The sequence below is a fragment of the Papaver somniferum genome, unplaced genomic scaffold (genome assembly GCF_003573695.1).
Source record: "Papaver somniferum cultivar HN1 unplaced genomic scaffold, ASM357369v1 unplaced-scaffold_81, whole genome shotgun sequence".
In the NCBI taxonomy this organism is placed as follows: Eukaryota; Viridiplantae; Streptophyta; class Magnoliopsida; order Ranunculales; family Papaveraceae; genus Papaver; species Papaver somniferum.
Genome location: NW_020651082.1, coordinates 3,108,467 through 3,131,938, shown reverse-complemented (window position 1 = coordinate 3,131,938; position 23,472 = coordinate 3,108,467). Strand labels below are relative to the sequence as shown.

Below are 23,472 nucleotides of genomic sequence, written 5' to 3'. Positions count from 1 at the left end.
ACAATCATCTACGGAAGTTATAAACCATCTTTTACCACAGTGGTTTTGGTTGAACTCATGTCAACTAGGCCTAACTGAATTAATTCTAAAGGATTAGAATTACTCTGAACATTTGTGATGAAAGGTTTTATATCATATTTTGATTCTTCACAGATTTCACTTTTGTGTTCAAAATCCAAACTAAATTTGGGTACGCAGCCTATGCTATCCAGTTAAGCATTGACTTATAAGTTTACGGTTCCAAGTCTACCACGTAAGACAATCAATCACACAAAGAAAGCACAAGAATCAAATATGTTCACATTATTAGTTTTTCCATTAAGCTTATATAGACCCAAAGTCCTATAACTCTTGCTTAAAAAATCACTGTCTAGTTAAAACAAGTTTTCCAGATTCAATTAAGATCTTAAATTTTTTTCCATCTACAACAGAACAAGATACGAGATTCTCGCATATGCTCGGAACATGAAAACTTCATTCAATGTGAGAATATTACATATATGAGCTTCTGCTCGACCTTTTCCTTTTATGCAACCTCTATTGCAGATGAGTTACTCAAAAAGAGCTTCTCGACATCCCCTGTCCTCTGATAGGAGATGAACATGTCTCTGTTTCAACAAACATTCTTGGTGGCTCCAGAGTCCACCTACTGGTATCTCACATTAGTTATTAAAATAACTTATGACATCATGCCACTGAACTCGTTCTAGTTCGTTTCAACTAAATTAACATTAAATTTCTACTTATTAAGGTTTTTATGTTGTCTACAATTTACTGCCGCGTGGCCAGAAATTTTACAAACATAACAATCACCCTTAATTAAAGTAATGTCGGATTCAATTTTATGAAATTACTTTTCTTCTGAAGACTACGCCTTAGAGTTGTTTGATGTTCTCTCCTTTGTAAGCTTTGGAAGACTTGTGTTCATCCACATGCTCCTGGTATCCATGTACTTTCCAATTTCATGTCATCATCTTCGTTTATACTTTGACCATGGACGCGGTAATTTCCCAATCACCTAATACACCACATCTCACAAACCTTAGTTCCGAATCGGAAAATAAAATATGATTTTTGAAGATAACATCTAGATGTACAAACTTCGTTTGAATCACCATATCAAAAAAACCTCATGGTTACCCCATAAAAACTACTTTAGTTAACAACAAATTTCTGCTCGTCGGAATTTTTCAGGAACGTTACTCTGTTTTGTAAAATATCAAAAAAATACTTTTACAACTCCAAAAATTCTGAAATTTTACGTGAGTAACTATCAAGATGTCTGCTACATTAGGTCAAAAGGGTTCATCGAAATTCCTTCTAGGTTAAGAGATAGAATCGAAACTCTACAGCTGACCAAACTTTCTTTCTTTTGTTTTTCACTCCACAATTAACATCCATGATTATTGAAAATTCTAATGTCTTAAGATTGTTGGGTGCAATAATCAAAAACAAGGAAAAATCAAATAAGCAAAAGTTATCGATACTTAGCTCCTTTATAATGGAAGTGATCGATTTGATAAAACGGACAAGCTCCCCAGATCTCCGCAATAGCAACAAGGCAAAACTTTGGAAAAACATAGAGAGTCACGTGTTCAACACGTTGCTCTTAAGACATTTGCGGCCGGCTACACTCAAGAGTGATGCTATAGCTCTCACTGGACGGATATCTCCAGGATAAAACACCCTACTACTAGCATATGTAGTAGATGCTCAACTTGAGCTTGGCAACTCCGAAAAAACCCTTAAGGAAAACCGCAAACGCATAAGAAAACAATATAAAATAATCTTTGGGGTCCCTCTAAAATATAGAGCAACCCCTTTCCCATAGATTTTACAAAAGTAGTGAATTTGTTTATATAATTGACAAATACCCCTTAAGAAAAGGAACTCCCCGATGTGGGACTAAAAATCTTATACAGTTTCTTAAAACAACTAAAAGGTGGAAACTCCACGGTGTGGAACTAATAAGTTTTTCATTCACAAAAAAAACAATAAATATAATTTTTATTAAAACTTTAAAAATCATATTTTATTAATTATTTTCCAACAATTATTAGCTTTCTCCGGTCATTCATCTGCGCCTAGGAATACTCGTGAAAAAGGTTTCCATTAAAGATTTGACGAGCATATAAGCAAGTTTGTTCACTTTTCACAACGCAGCATACACCCATTTAGCAGTACTAAATTAATATTATCATAACATGACTATATGCAACTGCCACATATCCTACTTCGATTTATATTAGTTTGGCAAACTTGAAATTTTTTAAAACAAGCTAGATGTATACCTCGCCTCGATTTCTCGTTTTCCTTTAAATCGTCAACAGTTATGTTACATGCATCTTGAATCCTTTTCATTATAATGAAGTTTTCTCATTTGCGCGGATGTGATTAGTCATGTTATGTATGCTTATGCGTGTATCTGTATGGGTATTTCGAATTTCATATGCAACTATGTTTCCACCTAGCATGCTTGCAAAAAAACACGTAGTTGTACGTAATTTTGTACATAATAAGACTATATAGGAATACATGAATAGTATAGAGATTGAAGTTTGTCTTTCAGTCGAGATATTTGAAGCTCTGGAGAATAATGGTGATTTCATGGAGTTTGTCACTGTCTTGCCTCCTTACGAAAGCATTCTATCATGAGAACTGTTTTAACTCATTGCATGCATTAAAAAGCTTACATCTCCTGTGCCTTGATGTAAACAGTCTATTTGTGTCTTACAATCAATCTAGTCGATATCGAATTTCCGTGAAATATCAACAATATTGGCATCTCGGATAACACCAAAACCGATGTTATGGGCAGAGATTGACTACATTGCTTACAATGAATAGCATTTTTTTTAGTGAAAGAGACTAATCATGCTTACAACCGATAAAACCGGATGAATCAGCCCAAAATAAAAATAAAAAATGATGTCGGTTAAATATTTGAATTTGTCCATGGGGTGAAAGGGACGGCTAATTTCACCCCACGCGTTAGATGTTACACGCACGGAAATTACATTTATATTTTTGGGAAATATTCCGGTCTTCACCACCCACCTAACCTGGATATGGTAAAATTGCAAGGAAAATTCCCAGCACTCACTTTCTTGCATTAAATTAATTTGCAAAGACTAATTATTGGATCAACAATTATTAACAAAGAAGATAAATTTGTTAGTTTAGTGTCCGTTGAAATTTCCTTTGCACCTCACGCCGTTGAATCAACTTATTATTATTATTACGAAAATTTAATTTGTCAAGACCAACGACTCTGATTAATCATGTCAGAGATGAACAAACAAGACTCTATATTAGAATACGGGCATCCAACTCAAAACTAATTGTCAATGAGTGGAGAGGCCCAAAGAAATTATAAGGCGCAGGATCTTAGAAACCCATATTATGTGAGACTAATAATCTCAACACGCCACTCACGTGTAGTCTCGTTGGGTCTAACACATGGACAATTAATAAATCGGGTGATGCGGAGTAAAGGCGCGGTCAAATGACTCGTCGCAAATATAGCCTGTTCTGATACCATGTTAAAGTTTGTGGGCATCCAACTCAAAACCAATAGGCAATGAATGGAGCGGCCGTTCCATATTATATCGGCACTGGCCTACACCCCGGGTGTACAAGTGACAAAATCGGTTAAACACTTCGGCCAGTAACTCGGCCTACACCCGGCGTACGCAGGTCTGGGTCTGGGACTTAGCTCTGATACCATGTTAAAGTCTGCGGGCATCCAACTCAAAACCAATTGGCAATGAATGGAGCGGCTGTTCCATATTATATTTTATGTTAATTAAGCGGATAATAGCGATGCGGGACTATTGTCCTTTCACACGCCCCCTCACGTGTAAGACCAGTCAATGTGCCTCACACGTGGACCTACGTATGAGTTAACCAGTCCATCGGTAACAGGTGTACACAGGTGAGTGATTACATCAGAGGGTAACACCTCGGCCAGTATCTGGCCTACACCCCGGATGTACAAGTGACAAAATAAGTTAAACACTTCGGCCAGTAACTCGACCTACACCCTGCGTACGCAGATCTGGGTCTGGGACTTAGTTCTGATACCATGTTAAAGTCTGCGGGCATCCAATTAAAACCAATTGGCAATGAGTGGAGAGGCCCAAAGAAATTATAAGGCGCAGGATTTTAGAAACCCATACCATGTGGGACTAATAATCTCAACGCTCTAACAATTCATTACAAATATAAATAGATCAAAATTAAGGGTGTCAAGAATAGATACAGAAAAATGTATGCAACAAGGCCACTGTCATTGTTCCGGGAGGATTCTGATGAGCTATCATGGCTGCCACCAGCTGAGGCTCATGGTTCATCAGGTTATCTTTTCATCACAGACGGCGAAGAAGAATCAGTGGTCAAAAATATTAAAGGATTCTTGTTTCCTCACAACAAATTCGTAAACGTTGTAAATAGAAAAGGGGTAGGATATTACCGGAATATCGAATGGGAAAGAGTTTGGTTCATTCCTGTTCCTGATCAACCCTTGTCTGCAAACAGATGCTACGTTATAAGAGCATATGGCAAACACAAAGGGTAAGCTAATTCTTGTTTTTAAATGAAGAGCAATCCATCTTTATGTGTTTGGCGCGAAATGTTTATTATTAAGTTCTGATTGAATTAATTACTAATTTTGTAGGGCATGCAATTACATGTTCAAGAGAGGAGGATATGGGCACTTGTTTCTGCTCTAAATATATCAAGGATACTAAACCAGAAGCTTTGAATCACAGAAACATATATCAAATTGTAGAGATACACGAACCGAAGCATGGTGCTTTTGTCGCCAAGTCAGTTACGCCGGACGGCATTCTTCCAGGTTTCCTTAGAGATTCACAAGGGTGGAACGTGTACAAATCAAATTCAAAGCTTTGCCAATTAACCGTAGCTCCTGGTCTTAATTTCTCTCTGCGCAGCGTTTTACCAGACCTTAATATTCCGTTACGTGGCAGTCAGATTTCTTCGCCGCCTGTGACTATAGGGAAATGGTATTGCCCTGCTGTGTTCATCAGGGATGGAGATCTGAGACACCAAATGGAAACTTCGTTGTTTTACGAAATGACTCTTGAACAGTTTTGGGAAGCGATTTATAAGTGCGAAAATGATTATTACTCGCCGAATAACGTCGTGGCTGTGAGTACAAGTGTGAAAAAAGAAACAGTTAAACTATTCGGGATGGAAGCTACAACGCGTAACATGGACCATGACGGGACTGATGGGATTCAATGGATACGAAACGAGTCAAACAATGTTCTCGGGTTGAATACTGCAATCGTTGAGAAAATGAAGTGGATTCAGGAAAAGGGAGGGTTCATAGGAGGTGGAGGAAGAGATGCGAGAGTGGAGTATGTAGAGGAGTTCAAACAAGGAAATCATGCAGGGTGGGAGAGATTTGGTTGCTTTGTGTTGGTGGAAAGGTTTGTCCTGAAAACATTAAGTGGAGCTGAAGTTTTTACTTGTGATTATAAGCATATTCATCAGCTTCAGTGCAAGTGGGAATGAATAACTTCATCTCTGCAAGAACCTAAATATTGTTATGTATGTTTGTGCGCCGTTAAAACGTTAAAATCTTGTCAATTTGTGAGAAATGCTAGTTTAGCAAAAAAAAAAAAAAAGTGAGAAATGCTAGCTATAGATACCTTTCCCCTGTCTATGATTCTATCTACTGTATCTGTATGTAAAAGATTATGACATCGTGATTGTGAGTGAATAGAGTGTGAAGTCAAGCCTTGCTATGACCCTTGTTTAACGTTCATGTAACTCCATTAATTTGACGTAGATGAAACAATTAATATTCAGTTACATAACAAGCTCTAAAAAACCAAGGTGACTAAATTGGTTGTACAAAAAATCCAGGCATATTATTTTTAATAAATAAAAGCAATTTGATTAAAAAGTGACACAAAAACTTCATTTTCATATAAAATTATTAAATTTAGTTTTCATTACTTTATGTATTTCCAAACCTGCCCTTTACTATATATTTGCGCATAAATTTTTCTTCTCCTTTCGTGATTTCATTTCGTTTTCCTCTTTTCCCTAAAACCACCACCATCTCCTACCGCCGCACCACCATCAAACCACTACCACTTCCAAATCCGATACCAGCACCTCATCCTCTTCCTCCTCCTTCATATCCACCACCACCAACAATGCATCTGCTGCCACCAACCGGTTACGATGTTCAGATCTGACATCAACACCATCTCCTCCATCGCCTCCTCCTCCACCTTCACCACCAGTAACATCACATTCTCGATTAATATGCTAACAAATCTCTTAAATTCAAGAGTAAGCCCTAATGATTCAAGTTATTACAATCTTAATTAACCAAATCCATTACATTTCGGTCATTGTTAAGTTTTATCAAAGATAGTTTTTGAGGACGAGTGATGAGTTGTTTTCGTGGAAATAACTCGGATCTGTAAAACCAAATGGGAAAGTTGCAGTGGATTTAACAAGAGGTAATTGCGGTGGTCTGGTTTTTTCTAGAAAAAAATCGTTTTTGTGGTGGCGACGGAAAATTTAGCAAAAGATTTTCTAGGGTTTTTGATTGATTTTTGTTTAATCTCTTAAATCTATATCTCAATTGAAAATCCGATGTTGTAATAGTCTTGATTTGCAGGTGCTGGTATTTTGTGCTGGTATCTATGAATTTGGGAAATCTCAATTGAAAAAATTCTGGTAAGTAATGATTCTTTATCTTTGAATAATGTATGAAATTGTTGTTTTCAAGTTGGTTTGATTTCAAATTAGGATTCTTATTCATGAAAATGAAAAGAAAATCCAGTGTTATAGAGCGACGACCCTTCTCTGTCATACTTCTACCAGTGATTTGGTAACATATGTCAAATTGTGTTTCAATTGGTGAGGTAACTAATGTTTTGGTAGGTCCTTATAAAATTGATACATACTAGTGGTTCTTCTACTTTGGGTTATATTTGTGTATATTATTAATTCTGGATTTATAACCGAGGAAGTTGTATGATGGTGTTTATAACTACTCCCTCCATCCCTATTATATAGCCGGATTTAGCTTAATCTCTTAGATTAAGAAATTATCTTGATTTCTTAAATATGTATCTACTTTCCTGTTTTAACATTTGTCTCGTTTCTAATACAATTATCAATGCACAATAAATAAGGGCATATATAAAAAAACTCATCTTGGAATTGTTATTCCGCCTATCTAGTGGGACTACAAAAATTGAAAACTCCGCCTATATCTTGGGGACGGAGGGAGTACTTGTTTCTGCTCTAAATATATTAAGGATATTAAACCCAGAGCTTTGAATCACAGAAACGTATATCAAATCGTAGAGATACACGAACGGAAGCATGTAGAGGAGTTCAAACAAGGAAATCATGCAGGGTGGGAGAGATTTGGTTGTTTCGTGTTGGTGGAAAGGTTTGTCCTGAAAACATTGAGTGGTGCTGAAGTATTTACTTGTGATTATAAACATATTCATCAGCTTCAGTGCAAATGGGAATGAAATAACTTCATCTCTGCAAGAACCTATATTGTTAATCTGTCACAAACTAGTTGCATAAATAAATAAATAAAGCATTAATAATTATTATGTTCATGGCACTTGAAAATTCATTTAATATTCTATTACATAAGAGATGCATATGAAACCACATAGCCACATTGTTACACAGGATGACTAACAATTACGGTAGTGACGATGTTATTGTAATGCATTGATAAAGTTATTGGGTGATGATACTAGATATCTGAGTACAAACACCATATTTTTTACATGTTCAAAGAGAAAGAGAAAAATAATAATAGCAGTTTGAATTTTTGGAGTTTACGGATCTAAAAAACAAAAGGGATGAGGGCCTTGACATGCTTAAGAAAGTTTGGGAACTTAGAAAGATACCATTTCCTAGTTGTATAACTGCTTCCTATCAAATAACATGCATCTCCGATAGCGAAACAGATAGGGTACCATGACTGAGCCATCAACGAGATCCCAATAAACGTTAGAATTTCGAAAAAATAGTGTGGGCAAATTACAGCTCCAAATAGACCTCCTTTAGGGATTTTATACCCTTTATCAGCACCACTCTTTTCTTTTCTTAGATTTGAAAGTATGAAATGGTGGTAAAAGCTTCCAACTATGCCCACCAAAAGCAACGCGACACCGATGAACTTCAGCTCCAAATAGACCTCCCTTGCAGTAAGTGTTGGTTATAAATCATGTTTGCTGAGCAGAAGAAGTAAGTTAGAGAGATGAGGACTGTGGAGTCAAGCACCATGCCTCCACTGTACTTGTGAGCAAACAAAACCTCGATATCCCTTTTGAAGAAATGAAAAGCGAGAGCAGAACTCACCAACAAGAATCTCAAGTCATGAGTGTCAAAGCAAAGCCAGAGAGACACGGCACCTGCCACGAAAGCCGGTGTGTACAAGATGATCATGTTGGAATCTTACAACAATAGAAGAAACGTTAGATGTACCAAACAATAAATATAAAGAACCATATCAAAAAACTCCGCCATGAACAAATTGAAGAGGGCATAATAACAGGTGCAACAAGCTGTCCTTAACACATTAGTTCGCGGCTATACTCTGAAGTAATGCTAAACCCCAACGTGCGAAGATGTGTCCAGGATAAGACTTCCCGATATAACTTGAGTCAACACAACACAAGTTACCCACTCTTGAACTCAGCAACAGGGATGGAAGTAAAACGCCGCACAAAAAACAACAAGAAGAAGAAAAGTAGACCTAGAGATAGTCGCTGCTTGTGTGTTTTGAAAACAAAATTTCGAGTCATATTTATAGGATGAGGTACTTGCAAATAAAGTTAGGTTTTGGTTTTCTTCAAAAACAAGTAAAACTCGTAAAAGGAATTTCCCACAAATAAAACTCTTAAGAAAATATTTTTGGAATTAATTTCCTAAAGAAAAATTCGCCAAAAATAAATACGAGTAGAAGAAGAACTTGGTGCATGGTATACGCGCATGGGAATGGGTCGAAACATGTATTTTTCTCCCCACCCGCTACACCCACATTGTTTTACAACATATCCATGAACACATGGTTATATAGTGGAGCACATCTTTAGTTTTCCACAATGTGGGACTAAAGGTTCTATTTCATTCACTCAAAAATGAGTGAGTATCCTTAGACCCTTAGGTCATGAGATCAAACCACACCAAGAACAAAAATCCATTTATTAAATAACTCATTTTCTCCAACAATCCCCCACATAAATGAAATCTCGGTAAATAGCGAAAAGTCAGAGTACGGAAAATACCATTTAGGCAAAGGTGTCCATGAGGTCTTGAACCTTGCTTAGTGAGAAGTTACCGGAACTACTAGCAAGACAGTGAAAGCGATGTCTTGAACTGCTAGCGTTTGGTGTAATCCTAATAACATCCATGCATGATATCCTCCAAGTGTTGCTAAGTTCGTGCCGTTTTGTCCATTTTGGCCCTGGACATATCCTGTTTCTCAGAATGCTCGAGAGAATCGTCTCCATTCTCATAGGAAACGATCCACTTCCTCATTCAGATAGGTGATTTCCATCAAGAGTGTTTACTGCTACACCCCACTTCAATCTTAAATTGAAACTATATAACTCATTAATACTTAATTAAAAGTCATCCTCCACATGCAGTCACATTATCACATCAACACCATATGGAAGGGACAGAGAATGAAATTCTCTGATAGTGTTTACCTTTACCCACCAAAAATTAGTTGTCTCATTCGAAACCTTGATCTTGGGATCTCCAGTCATCAAGGTTGAGTATCCTTCATGGCAAGTTTAATTATTTGAGCCTAAGCCCTATCCCCTTCGATGCTTTACTAACTATCTCCTTGGACAAACCTTTCGGCAAATTGTCCACGATATTCTCCTTGGACCTTTTCCAATCTATGGAAATAACGCCTGTTGAGATTAGTAATTTCAAAGAATCATGTCTTCTACGCATATGTATAGACTTTCCATTGTAGATGTTATTCTTAGCTCTACCTATTGCAGATTTGCTGTCACAATGTATAGATATAGCTGGCACAGGCCTATGCCAGAGAGGAATATCTTCTAAAAAGTTTCTTAGAGGAATATCTTCTAAAATGTTTCTTAGCCATTCGGCCTCCTCTCCTATTTTATCTAACGCAATAAACTTCGACTCCATAGTTGAGCGAGCTATGCATGTCTGTTTGGAAATCTTCCAAGATACAGACGCACCTGCTAGAGTGAATACATATCCACTCGTAGATTTAGACTCCTCTGAGTCTGCTATCCAGTTTTCATCGCAAAATCCCTCAAGGATGGCCGGATACCCTTCATAATTTAAACAAAAGGTCATTGTGTACTTCAAGTACTTTAGCACTCTAATAAGTGCATCCCAATGTTTCCGCCCTGGATTACAAGTATACCTGCTTAACCTACTCACAGCATAAGCAATGTTTGGTCTCGTACAATTCATCAAATACATAAGACTTCCTATGACTCTCGAGTATTCAAGTTGGTTAACACTTACACCCTTATTCTTCATGAGTTTGCAAGAAGAATCATATAGAGTGCAAAAAGGTTTACAATCAAAGTGATTATATTTCTTAAGTATGGATTCAACATAATGAGACTGACTCTGACTATAGCCATTAGAAGTTTTTATAATCTTCATCCCTAATATGACATCAGCGGGGCCTAAGTCTTTCATGTCAAAGTTCTCATTCAACAGTTTCTTAGTGGTATTAATAACATCCATGTTTGTACCTAGTATAAGCATATCATCAACATACAAGCATACAATCACACAAGCATCCTTGACAAGTTTAGTATAAACACACTTATCAGATTCATTAATTATAAAACCACTAGAAATCATCACATGATCAAATTTCTCATGCCACTGTTTAGGTGCTTGTTTCAATCCATACAAATATTTCTTCAGTTTACAAACTTTCTTTTCACAACCTTTAACTACAAAGCCTTCGGGTTGTTCCATATAGATTTCTTCATCTAATTCACCATTCAAAAACGTTGTCTTTACATCCATCTGATGTATCTCTAGGTTATGGACAGAAGTTATAGCAATTAACATCCTAATGGAGCTAATTCTACTCACTGGTGAATATGTATCAAAGAAATCTATACCTTCTATCTGTTTATAGCCTTTCGCTACCAACCTAGCCTTTTATTTTTCAATAGTTCCATTTATATTACGTTTTCTCTTGAAAATCCATTTACAACCTATGGCCTTAGACCCTGGAGGTAAATCTACAAGTTCAAAAGTACTGTTTTCTCGAGTGGAATCATTTTCACTAATTCAAGCTTTTTTCCACCACGCTTCAGGACAAGTCATGGCTTCTTTATAAGTCTGAGGATCAAACTCGGCTAGGTATGTAATGCAACCGGGATAGGTTTTCTTAGTTTTAACCCTTTTACCTCTTCTAGGTTCTATTTCTGGTTCATCTTCCTCTAAAGGTAATGACTGACTTGTAGATGGAAATTCTAGGGGATCATCTAAATATCTCTTTCGAGAATCACGTTTCATAGGAAATACATTCTCAAAGAAATCAGCATCCCTAGACTCCATGATAGTATTCAACCCTATGTCAGAAATTTCATAACTCATAACCATAAACCTATGAGCACTAGAATGCTCAGGATACCCTATAAAAACACAATCAACGGTTTTGGGTCCTATCTTAGTTATCTTAGGAGGAGGGATGGCCACCTTTGCCAAGCACCCCCACACTTTGAAGTAAGCATAAGATAGTTGTCTACCTTTCCATAACTCATATAGAGTTTTATCTGATCCTTTAAAGGGTACTCTGTTAAGGATGTATTTGGCTGAGAGGATAGCCTCCCCCTACAAATTCGAAGGTAATCCTGAACTAATCAACATGACATTCATCATATCCTTACGTTCAGCTACACCATTGGATTGAGGTGAATAAGGGGTTGTAGTTTCATGTATTGTACCATGTTCTCCGCAGAAATTTCCAATAGGAATTTCATATTCACCACCACAGTCAGACCTAAAAGTTTTAATGGTAGCATTCAATTGGTTTTCAACTTCACGTTTATATATCTTAAAGGCTTCTAAGGCATCGTCCTTCCCTCTAAGCAAATAAACATGACAGTACCTCGTACAATCATCTATAAAAGTGACAAACCATTTCTTACCACCTCTAGTTTGAACTAACTTAATGTCAACTAGGTCTGAATGGATTAACTCTAAGGGTTTAGTGTTTCTCTGGACATTCTTACTGAATGATTTCTTAGCATGCTTAGATTCTACGCAAATCTTACACTTATGACTTTTATCTAAAGTGAATTTGGGTATGCAGCCTACGCTAGCCAGTTTATGCATTGATTTTTAATTTACATGACCAAGTCTACCATGCCAAACATTCGATGACACACACATGTAAGCTGAAGAATCATTCAATTTCACTTCAGGACAGGTTACATTAAGTTTATAAAGACCCCCAGTCTTATAACCCTTACCCACATAATCATTGCCCTTAGTTACTATAAGTTTTCCAGACTCAATTGATACTTTAAAATCCTTATCATCTAAAACAGAAAAAGAAACAAGATTTTTGCAGATGTCTGGAACATGAAGAACTTCATGCAATGTGAGAGTCTTGCCAGATGTGAGCTTCAGGCCGACCTTTCCTTTTCCTGCAACCTCTGATGCAGATGAGTTACCCATATAGAGTTTTTCGCCTTCCCCTACCCTATGGTAGGAGGTGAACATGTCTCTGTTCCCATAAACATGCTTGGTAGCTCCAGAGTCTACCCATCAGTCCATCACATTGGTCACCAAATTAACTTCAGACACTACAACAGAAAACTCGTCCTTGTTCTTTTCAACCAAGTTAGCATTATCCTTCTTGTCCTTACCATGTCTACAGTGAACTTTCATATGGCCAGTAACTCCACACGCATAACGAGCACCCTTAATTTTAGTAATGCTAGACTCTGGTTTTCGAAACATACCTTTCTTGGGAGGACCATGCTTAGAGTTACGATTGTTACTCTCACATTTTCCGGCTTTGGAAGATTTGTGTTCATTCATATGAGCTTTGTTACTCACGTCCCTTGCAGAAGACACGTTCTTGTCCTTGGTGTACAACATCTCTTCCACTTGAATTTTCTTTCCCAATTCAACCATGTTGATCTCGCCAGTTTCATGTCTTAGCTTTTTCTTGTACTCAGACAAAGAAGATGGTAACTTCTCAATTACCGCAGATACTTGAAACGTCTCATCAATGGCCATACCTTCAGCAAGAATCTCATTAATGATCTGTTGAAATTCGAGGAATTGATCAACAATAGGCTTATCATTCGTCATCTTGAAGTCCATCAACTTCGCCACCAGAAATTTCTTGCTCCTTGCTGATGTGATTTTTCAATGTTGTTGTAATAATATGATTCGTTCAAGACTTGTGAAAGCGGATTTTTAGATTTTGTTTTTACTAAATAAAAATAGCGAACTAAATTAAAAAGATGTTGTGAAAATTATGGAGAGAATAGGGCTAGGATTCCACCATTGGTTGATATTAGTGATTTAATAGAACAATAATTATGCAACTCAACATTCAGATTGATTCTAATAGTATTGCCTAGACATGTAGATTTCCAAAAGAATAGATGTTAATCCAAGCATAGAATACCAAAACCCTAAAGCAAGCATATTCTATCAAGAGAAAATGTACCTAACTAATCAAAATCATATAAACAATTTTTAGTTCAATGCAAAAATCATAATAGAGTTTTTGTAATTAATTAATAGAAATATATCACTTTTACCGAAACAACGGCTTCCTCCATAGCCCCAAGGATTGGGTTTAGCTCATCATGATGTTGGAAACATGCTCAAAAGTTGACTTCATTGCTCAAAGTAGGTGTACAAATAATGAAATGGAGAAAATGATGAAAATCGGGTGTATCTCTGTGACCCTCGTGTGGCTGTCGTTGTCACTGTTGATAAACGACTGCCTCTGGTGGTCTTTTGTTCTTCGTGTTCTTGGTGCAGCAGTAGAAACAGAGTTCTGAAAACTCTTGATTCACGCCTCTTGAGCTCTCCTCTCTACCCCAAACTCTCTGTCCTCCTTCTATGTGATACCAGAAGCCTATATATACCCACAGAGGCCTTCGAATATCACCCCATTACTCCAAATAATCCTCATAACTCCGGCAGCAAAGAAAATATTCTCGGGAATATTTTCTTCCCTTTTTCTTCTCCTGCACGCGTCTGGATACGTGCATAGAATCTTTGTTTAACTCCTTCACGTTTCTGAAGCAACCAACGCGTGCGGTACACGTCCAAACTCGCTGTAATCCCGTGACTGTCTCCCTTGTGAACACGGCTTGCCCTGTTTAGCTTCAATCTGACGATGCAGCCAATTCTAATCGAAACAATCAACCATACCACGCCTGTTACGCTCCGTAAAGTCATCCCATGCAAATTCAGCCATTGAGTCTCACTGCAACTACTCCAAATCCGAAGAAGAATATGTTGCAGGTGAAAAAAATATTTCCCGCCAAAAAAATTAATTCAAACGAGGGAGAAGGGTGCTGTGGACAAAAATGGGTGTTGTGGACAAAAATTTGCTACATATAGCCGTGGGTGACACTTAGCAAAAATGGGGGTCTGTATAGCAATTGTCCTCCGGGGTGCTCCGAGCAACTTTTCAAGCCGAATTTTCCAACAATATTTATTTCCCAAAAAATACCTACAAACACACAAAATACCATAATAAGTACGAAATTGTGTACTAATAATACGGAACATTGAGGACAAATTAGACACATAAATGCGTCTATCAAATACCTCAAACTTATTATTTGCTAGTCCTGGAGCAAATCTAATCTAGAAAATAAAAATGACTACACTTAGCACGTGCAGCAAGCCGTTAAACCGCTAGGTGGCCCTAGCGGCGGAGTGTTGTCTCCGGAGGGTTTACCAGAGGTGTACCCACAATAACCATTACTCCAGACCCTAGCTATCTTTGCAGAACCTTGGAAGGCACTAAAGAATCTCCTTGGTTGGCATACAAACATTGACTATAGGAGGAAGTACCTTGATGCGAATTTCCAATTGTTGTACATGAGTTTGCACTCAGCATACTATAATTCATATATAAGTGACAGAGCTCTACTCAGATAGTTTCTAGACATCATAACCGGAGTCAACCAATCACATGGAAAGATTAAGAAGATGGATAAAGATATGGTTAAAAGTGAACGGTGTTTCCCATATCTGTCTGAAGGCCTCTGCCAAGGTGAACCTATCCTAATAGACTGAGATATCGGTCTGACTAATATCAACACAACTGGCATATACAAGGGGACCAGTGTTCGATAAACCTAACTCTATGTCAACACGACTGTCATATACAAGGGCACCAGTGGTCGATTTTATTGAATTTATTCCGGCTGGTCTAATGGTCTGGTCTCATTTTGTCTTTTTTTTTTTGTGTTCTCAATCACTCTATTCCACCCTAGCAAAGGTAACAAATTGAATCGTGTGCCCCACCAAATCACTTAAAAAAAATAAAAACAAAAGGATTAGGATTCAACGAGATATGGCGAAACTATCATGTTTTTTTTTAATTCTAACACCTGAGCTCTGTGCTTTTATGAATAGACTCTTTAGATGTTTCCATCTAATCAAATTGGTTCCTCAACTCCTACAACTAAGATGTTCCCATCCACTTAGATTGGTTAGTGCCAACCTTAATAAGCATAAATTTCTAGGCTCTGGAGTTTATTTGTTGCAGTTAAGAGCTAACAAAAAGTTTCTTCCCCACCCCCAAACTTAAATCTAACATTGTCCTCAATGTTCTAAAGATGAAATTAAAATCATGAAAAATAAGAAACTGTTACCACTTGATGGATGGAAAAAGAAATAAGGAAGGATATTATCGTAAGCATGAGTACCTCCCAGGAAATGCTAAATTTAAAGTCTTTAGCTAGACATCAAATACCTCAAAAAGGATTGTCACCTTCCAAAGTCATATATCAATAATCGAAACAATTGTGGGTCCATAAGACCAAATAGAGCTGACACCAGTATGAGACAACTGCACTGATTCAGAAAAATGAAAAGAAGGAGCACGTCCTCATCTAAGGTTTATGTCAAGACAACTGGGTTTATCTGCGGCGCGTAATTGAACTTCATATGTGTGTCTCGATAAATAGATACATCCGAAAAACGGGTATCTAATACCTGGGTTACCTCCTGGACAGTATCAGGAGGATCGGGTTGCGGATTCTGAAAAAACTCAAGTAATATCTCAGATGTACAAGGCTCGAGCCCCAAGTTAGAGACTCTAATTAGGGATACGATACAATCACAAGAACCATCACTACCCCCAAACTTAGGGTTCACAGACAAACCTCTAACTATTTCTTGAATTTCCGGATCTTCAGAGTCCTTAAAATACTCAAGAGATTCTTCTAGTTCTCTACCCCCAAACTTAGGGTCATCATTATTCTCAGAAAAACCTAAAACTATTGCCTGAATTTCTGGGTCCATAGTATCTTTAAAATACTCAAGAGCTTCTTCTAAAGATTGATCACATATCTGATCTAAGAGAATGGTTTCCTCAAAATCATCTAAAGAATCTACCAGTAAAGTGTCAAGCCAATTATCCTGAACAAAATCCTGAACTAAAGTGCTAATCATATTCACTTCTTCTAAATCATTGTTCTCAGAAGGTTTTCTAGTAATATTAAAGAAATTTAGTTCAGTGGTCATATTACCAAAGGATGTATTCATAAGCCTATTCCTACAGTTGATGACAGCGTTAGCTGTGGCTAAAAATGGGCGACCTAAAATCACTGGGATTTGACGACTTGGGTCCTGAACAGGCTGGGTGTCTAGAACAACGAAATCCAGAGGATAAATAAACTTATCAACCTCAATCAGAACATACTCTATGACACCACTAGGGACTTTGACAGACCTATCAGCTACTTGTAGTTTCATTTTAGTCGGTTTCAACTTACCAAGACCTAGTTGGGTGTATACATGACACGGGAGTAAGTTAACACTAGATTCTAAGTCAAGTAAAGCTTTATCGACCATGTGATTACCAATCGCACAAGATATGGTGGGGCATTCAGGATCCTTATACTTAGGGGGTGTTTGGTTCAGAAGAATGGAACTTACCTGACCAGCTAAAAAAGCTTTCTTATGGACATTAAGCTTACGCTTTCGTGTACAAAGATCTTTAAGGAACTTGGCATAAGGAGGCATCTGCCTAATTGGTTCTAATAGCGGAATGTTGATGTTCACCTGCTTAAATGTTTCCATTATCTCGTTGAAAGTCGACTCCTTCTTTGTTTGGGCTAACAAATGTGGATATGGGGCTCTAGGCACAAAGTTAGACCTATTAGGAATTTCTTGGGAATCCTTAGAGATTGTTTCAGTTTCCTCGTCTACGGGCTCCTCTTCGGAAGTAGAAGGTGGATCTACAGTATGTCCACTAGTCATGTCTACCTTATTGTCTACCGTTTTACCACTCCTAAGGGTTGTTATCGAGTTCACATGATTTAATGATTTTTCACCAGCTAAAGATATTTGATGGACTCCCCTAGGGTTGGGTTGTGGTTGATTAGGAAACTTTCCTTTTTCTCTCAATGTCTCATTTATCTGGCTAACCTGGGTTTTCAACTCAGAAATAGCCTGAGAGTTAGCTTGTACCATCGTTTTATTTTCATCTAATCCTTGTGCAACCGATTGCTGGAATTCTAAAGTGTTCCGAGTTAACAAGGCAAGAGACTCTTCTAAACTCATGATTTTCTTATCTGAAGGGATCTGAAACTGTGCCGGAGCTGAAGGATTCTTAGTATAGCCAAAACCTGGGGAACCTGAGCATTACTAGACTGACCTTGATTCTGGCCCTTGGACCAAGAAAGGTTTGGATGGTTTCTCCATCCAGGGTTATAGGTTTCTGAATATGGGTCAAACTTCTGTCGGTTATCAAACCTAGTATTGTTATAAAGAGCATTGGCTTGCTCTTTAGCAGCATGGCCTTCCCAAAAATGCTCATTTCTTCCACTACTACCACTAGAATGACCTAATTCTAAGGCTTCTAGCCTTTTGGCTATAGCTGCTATTTTGGCATCTGATTCATAAGATCCGTCTACCCTATTAACATTTCCTCTACTTAGAAGAATTGTTTTCTGGGGTTCCCTACTATTTTCCCATTGTTGGGTCTTATCGGCGATTTCATTCAAAAATGTCATCGCTTCATCAACAGTTTTATTCTCAAACCCACCTGTGCATAAGGACTCAACCATGGTTGTTGGTGAATAATCTAAATCCTCGTAGAGGATCTGAACTAACCTAACCTTCTCCAAACCATGATGAGGACATTGAGATATCAAGTCATTGAACCTTTCTAAGTACCTATATAAAGATTCTCCCTCTTGTTGGGAAAAAGTACATATTTGTGTCCTAATAGACGATGTTTTATGCCTTGGGAAAAACTTATGTATAATGGCAGAAGTAAGTTGGTAATAGGTTTCAATTGACTCAGAGTCCAAACTATACAACCAAGATTTGGCTTTATCTTTTAAGGAAAAGGGGAATAACCTAAGTTTCAACGCATCATCACTTAGGTTTTTAATTTTCAGAGTACTACAAACTTCCTCAAATTCCCTAACATGAAAATAGGGTTCTCATTATCCTTCCCTAAAAACATTGGGAGCATCTGTAAAGTCCCGGGTTTCAGTTTATAATTTGCCTCGGTTTCAGCTAACTTGATACAAGACGGACGAGAGGTCCTAGTTGGGTTTAGCAAAGCTTTCAAAGTTGCCATTTCTGGCACTACCAAAGGACTAGGAGTACTAAGGGTACTTTCCTCACGAAGAGACGGATTCTCAAAACTGAAGTTTCCGAAAACGAGGCTCTCAAAAGAAGAGTCTTCGAGCTCCCCGCCTTCACAATAAGAACTACTAGGTTTGTCACTAATCAAACTACCTAGAGTGTTTCTTTTCCAAGCCCGTTTAAAAACTTCGGGCATACACTAGAAAAAACACAATCAAAAAGAAAAGTCCTAAAAAGGAAGGGATGTTCTATGCAAACACAAACAAGGATGACTCCACCACAGCAAACCTACTGATTTCTAGCAAAAAAAAAGCATGATGGCTCCACTTAGATTGTTTCTAGACCAGCTTCTAACCCTTCGAACGGGAATTCGCTACAATTTAAGCGAACCCCTCTGGAATCAATCCGAGTTAAAGTAAGTTGAATAGAGGCGAGTGAAGCTCGGTGGAGCTTTGATACCCAAGGCCTCACCGGTATTATAAGGCGGCGCAACCACGCATTCAACTTACAGAAACCGTCAAGAACTTAGAAGTATGCTTAAAAGAGTAACCAATATTTTTCGAATGACTTTCCTGTTAAGCTCGTTACCCTATCGGTCTCGTTCTAGTCAAAATTTTAGGCTTAGGTTCGCATTTGGTGTCGTTTTCCTAAGGCAGGCAAGAAGAGAACGGTGATGAAATCCGAACCCTTATCTTGTATGGCCAGTCCTTTCCCTTTACTAGGAAATTAAAGCAGCTGTTTTCAAGTCCTCAACATATATGCATACGAAGGAAGACAGTAACTCACTGACAGGGGATTCGCGAGTGTTTCGACAAACTTACCTCCCGTACCAGACGGGGGATGAACCTTTGTAGTCGACTCGGGCCACGACTTCTATGTCATGTACGAACCCGACGGGCCGAGGTGATATCGTAATCACCGTCCTTCTCTGCAAACAGTTTATATTTACCCTTCCGTAGGGTTTAAAAATAATGTCCCAAAATTTAAAGTCCAAAGTCCAAAAATATAAAGTGCAAAAGAAAAAGAAAGTCAAGAAAAAATAAAAATCTACAAAAATAAAAATGTCTCTCTTTTTTTTTCTCTCTTTTTTTTATATATAAAAAAATCTTCTTCTTTCGCTCCTTTCGCTTTTCCTTTTACTCCAGTCTTTAAGTATTCACCAAAAGCTTTGGCAAAATTTTCTTTCGCTCCAAATTCCAAAATCTGGAAAAAAAAAAAAAAGACAAAAACCCAAAAACGTAAAGAAGAACAAATAAAAATAAAAACCTAAAAAAAAATATAAAAACTCTAGCCTAAAGAAAAGTCCGCGTCGGCGGCGTCAAAAATTTGATGTATTTTCAAAGTTGTTGTAGTAGTATGATTCATTCAAGACTTGTGAAAGCGGATTTTTAGATTTTTTTTTAATAAATAAAAATAGGAAACTAAATTAAAAAGATGTCGTGAAAATTATGGAGAGAATGGGGCTATGATTCCACCATTGGTTGATATTAGTGATTTAATAAAACAATAATTATGCAACTCAACATTCAAATTGATTCTAATAGTATTGCCTAGACATGTAGATTTCCAAAAGAATAGATGTTAATCCAAGCATAGAATATCAAAAATCCTAAAGCAAGCATATTCTATCAAGAGAAAATACACCTAACTAATCAAAATCATATAAACAATTGTTAGTTCAATGCAAAAATCATAATAGAGTTGTTGTAATTAACTAATAGAAATATATAACTTTTACCGAAACAACGGCTTCCTCCATAGCCCCAAGGATTGGGTTTAGCTCGTCATGATGTTGGAAACACGCTCAAAAGTTGATTTCATTGCTCAAAGTAGGTGTACAAATGATGAAATGGAGAAAATGATGAAATTCGTGTGTTCGCAACGTTTATAATTGTTGCAAAACACTGTTACAAAGAACGATAAAAAAAACTGATGTTGTTGTATCTCTGTGACCCTCGTGTGGCTGTCGTTGTACTGTTGATAAACGACTTCCTCTGGTGGTCTTTTTTGTTCTTCGTGTTCTTGGTGCAGCAGCAGAAACAGAGTTCTGAAAACTCTTGATTCACGCCTCCTGAGCTCTCCTCTCTACCCCAAACTCTCTGTCCCCCTTCTATGTGATACCAGAAGCCTATATATACCCACAGAGGCCTTCGAATATCACCCCATTACTCCAAATAATCCTCATAACTCCGGCAGCAAAGAAAATTTTCTCGGGAATATTTTCTTCCCTTTTTCTTCTCCTGCACGCGTCTGGATACGTGCATAGAATCTTGGTTTAACTCCTTCATGTTTCTGAAGCAACCAACGCGTGCGGTACACGTCCAAACTCGCTGTAATCCCGTGACTGTCTCCCTTGTGAACACGGCTTGCCCTGTTTAGCTTCAATCTGACGATGCAGCCAATTCTAATCGAAACAATCAAATACCACACCTGTTACGCTCCGTAAAGTCATCCTGTGCAAATTCATCCATTGAGTCTCACTGCAGCTCCTCCAAATCCGAAGAAGAATATGTTGCAGGTGAAAAAAAATATTTCCCTCCAAAAAAATTAATTCAAACGAGGGAGAAGGGTGTTGTGGACAAAAATGGGTGATGTGGACAAAAATGGGCTACATATAGTCGTGGGTGACACTTAGCAAAAATGGGGGTCCGTATAGTAATTGTCCTCCGGGGTGCTCCGAGCAACTTTTCGAGCCGAATTTTCTAACAATATTTATTTCCCAAAAAATACCTACAAACACAAAAAATACCATAATAAGTACGAAATCGAGTACTAATAATACAGAACATTGTGGACAAATTAGACACATAAATGCGTCTATCACCTGCAGTCTCCGCTTGATACTTTTCTTCTAACGCAGTCCACAAATCATAAGCACTGAAATTTTCTTTAGCATTGTAAAAATCATACATCGCATCTTCCAAACCATTCATGATGTGATTTTTCGCCAGAAAATTGCACCTCTTGTTATACTCGATCGCCTCCTCAGTTAAACCTTCTGCATTCATCAATTCATCATGTGGAACAAGTACATAATCGAGTTCATGATGGCTTAGATAAAATAGCATCTTGGATTGACATCTCTTGAAATCCTTTCCGTTAAACTTATGTGGTCTTTCAACGTCGTTCTTGCTCATTGTTACAAGGAATATTAATGTGTTGAGATTGTTGGAATCTTGCAACAATAGAAGAAACGTCATGGTGCGATTCCAGGGGTCTGCGCCTGCTGTTACAGAACAAATGACATTATTTGGATTTAAATTTCCTTAACATCACACTTCCCAACTCTGGAATACTGCAAAAGTTTATTTACCATTATTTGTTCTAGAAAGGAATTTGGTTCCGCATTCTCGAATCGACCATATGTTGTCTTCATATTTGGCTTACAATAATTAAAAAACCATAATGGTTAGAGGGGGGACTAAAAGGAAAAAAAAAATAATAACAAATTGAAGCACAACAGTGAGGTGAATTCCAACTACTCATACAAGCAGGGTTGATAAATGGTGCTTCGGCAGGAACAGGCATGTACATGCCAACAGTAGAAAAGCTTGAAGTATTGTTGCTCTCTTGAGGGGCATTCATATATCCATGAGTTCCCCGACCTCGAGTCCCCGTACCTCGATTTCCCCGACCTCGGCCTCGGCCACGAGTACCTCGACCGCGAGTAGCTTCTGTATGTTGCTGATGTGAAATATCATGAGGATTTGATGGTGTTGGAGTTGTAACACTCTCCTGGGTCACATGCATATCATTTAAGATGGGGTCAGGAAGCTCTCTGATGATATCCTATAACAAATCAAATAAAGCAAAGTTTTGTAGTGCAACCTCACACTAATATAATGGGATGTTTCTATTAGTTCCAAATTTTGGTTTAGAGTTGTATTTTTAAATGAATTTGCAATAAACATAACATATATTTATATCTTAGGGGTTCTGAGAGTAGAGACGTTAGATAAATATTTCAAACAATACTATACTAATATTTTAACAATGAAAGATGTGTTCCATTAGTAGGGAACATAAAACACTAACCTGGCTAGGCTTTGTAGAAGGCTTTGTTTTGGTATTTTTCCATGATCTCTTGGCTTTGAGTCTTTTAGCTCTCTTTCTTCCTCTACGTTTCTTTTTCGATGGATCGCGATAACTAGGAGCTGATGTATCCCCTTGATCCTCAGCATTCATTTTAATCTTTTCGAGTTCTATTGAATTGGATTTGAGCTCCTCGGTCCTATTGTCCAACCATTCGTTAACAACTTTATTTTCTTTATCATTGACAGAAGCCATATCCGCTAAAACGCTGAACTTCAGACACATTTGATTGTAACGCAGACTTTGCTCGTTCAACTCCCAACAGCTAAAACTCACTTTCACTTTTGTATGCGGTCTTGTTAAGTCTTTTCTCCACCCGCGTAATATGTATTTTTCAAGAATAAGGTGAATCCCATTACGCATTAGTACCACAATTGCATGCTTACAAAGTATTCCCCTAGACTCAAACATTTGGCAACTACAATGAATATCGAAATCAACTAATTTTTTTTCTTTTTTTAGCTTCAGTTGCTTCTGTTTCGTATGTCCTTTTATCAAACACGCATTCCTCCTTTTCACTATCATATGTGC

At 37.6% G+C, this 23,472-nt stretch overlaps 1 protein-coding gene, 1 long non-coding RNA gene and 1 pseudogene across 2 annotated transcripts; 2 read left to right on the top strand and 1 right to left on the bottom strand.

The window, feature by feature from the left end:
* Positions 1-4,436: 4,436 nt before the first annotated feature.
* On the top strand, positions 4,437-5,731 carry LOC113345302. The gene is made up of 2 exons (XM_026589089.1): positions 4,437-4,572; positions 4,676-5,731. Exons 1-2 carry the CDS (start codon positions 4,557-4,559, stop codon positions 5,536-5,538), a joined length of 879 nt encoding a protein of 292 aa, XP_026444874.1. The 5' UTR covers positions 4,437-4,556; the 3' UTR covers positions 5,539-5,731.
* Positions 5,732-6,034: 303 nt separating this feature from the next.
* LOC113345144 lies at positions 6,035-7,621 on the top strand. The gene is made up of 3 exons (XR_003358022.1): positions 6,035-6,500; positions 6,662-6,720; positions 7,337-7,621. It is a non-coding gene; the product is annotated as an uncharacterized LOC113345144 (long non-coding RNA).
* Positions 7,622-7,858: 237 nt separating this feature from the next.
* LOC113345479 lies at positions 7,859-23,136 on the bottom strand (annotated as a pseudogene).
* Between the last annotated feature and the right edge of the window lie 336 nt (positions 23,137-23,472).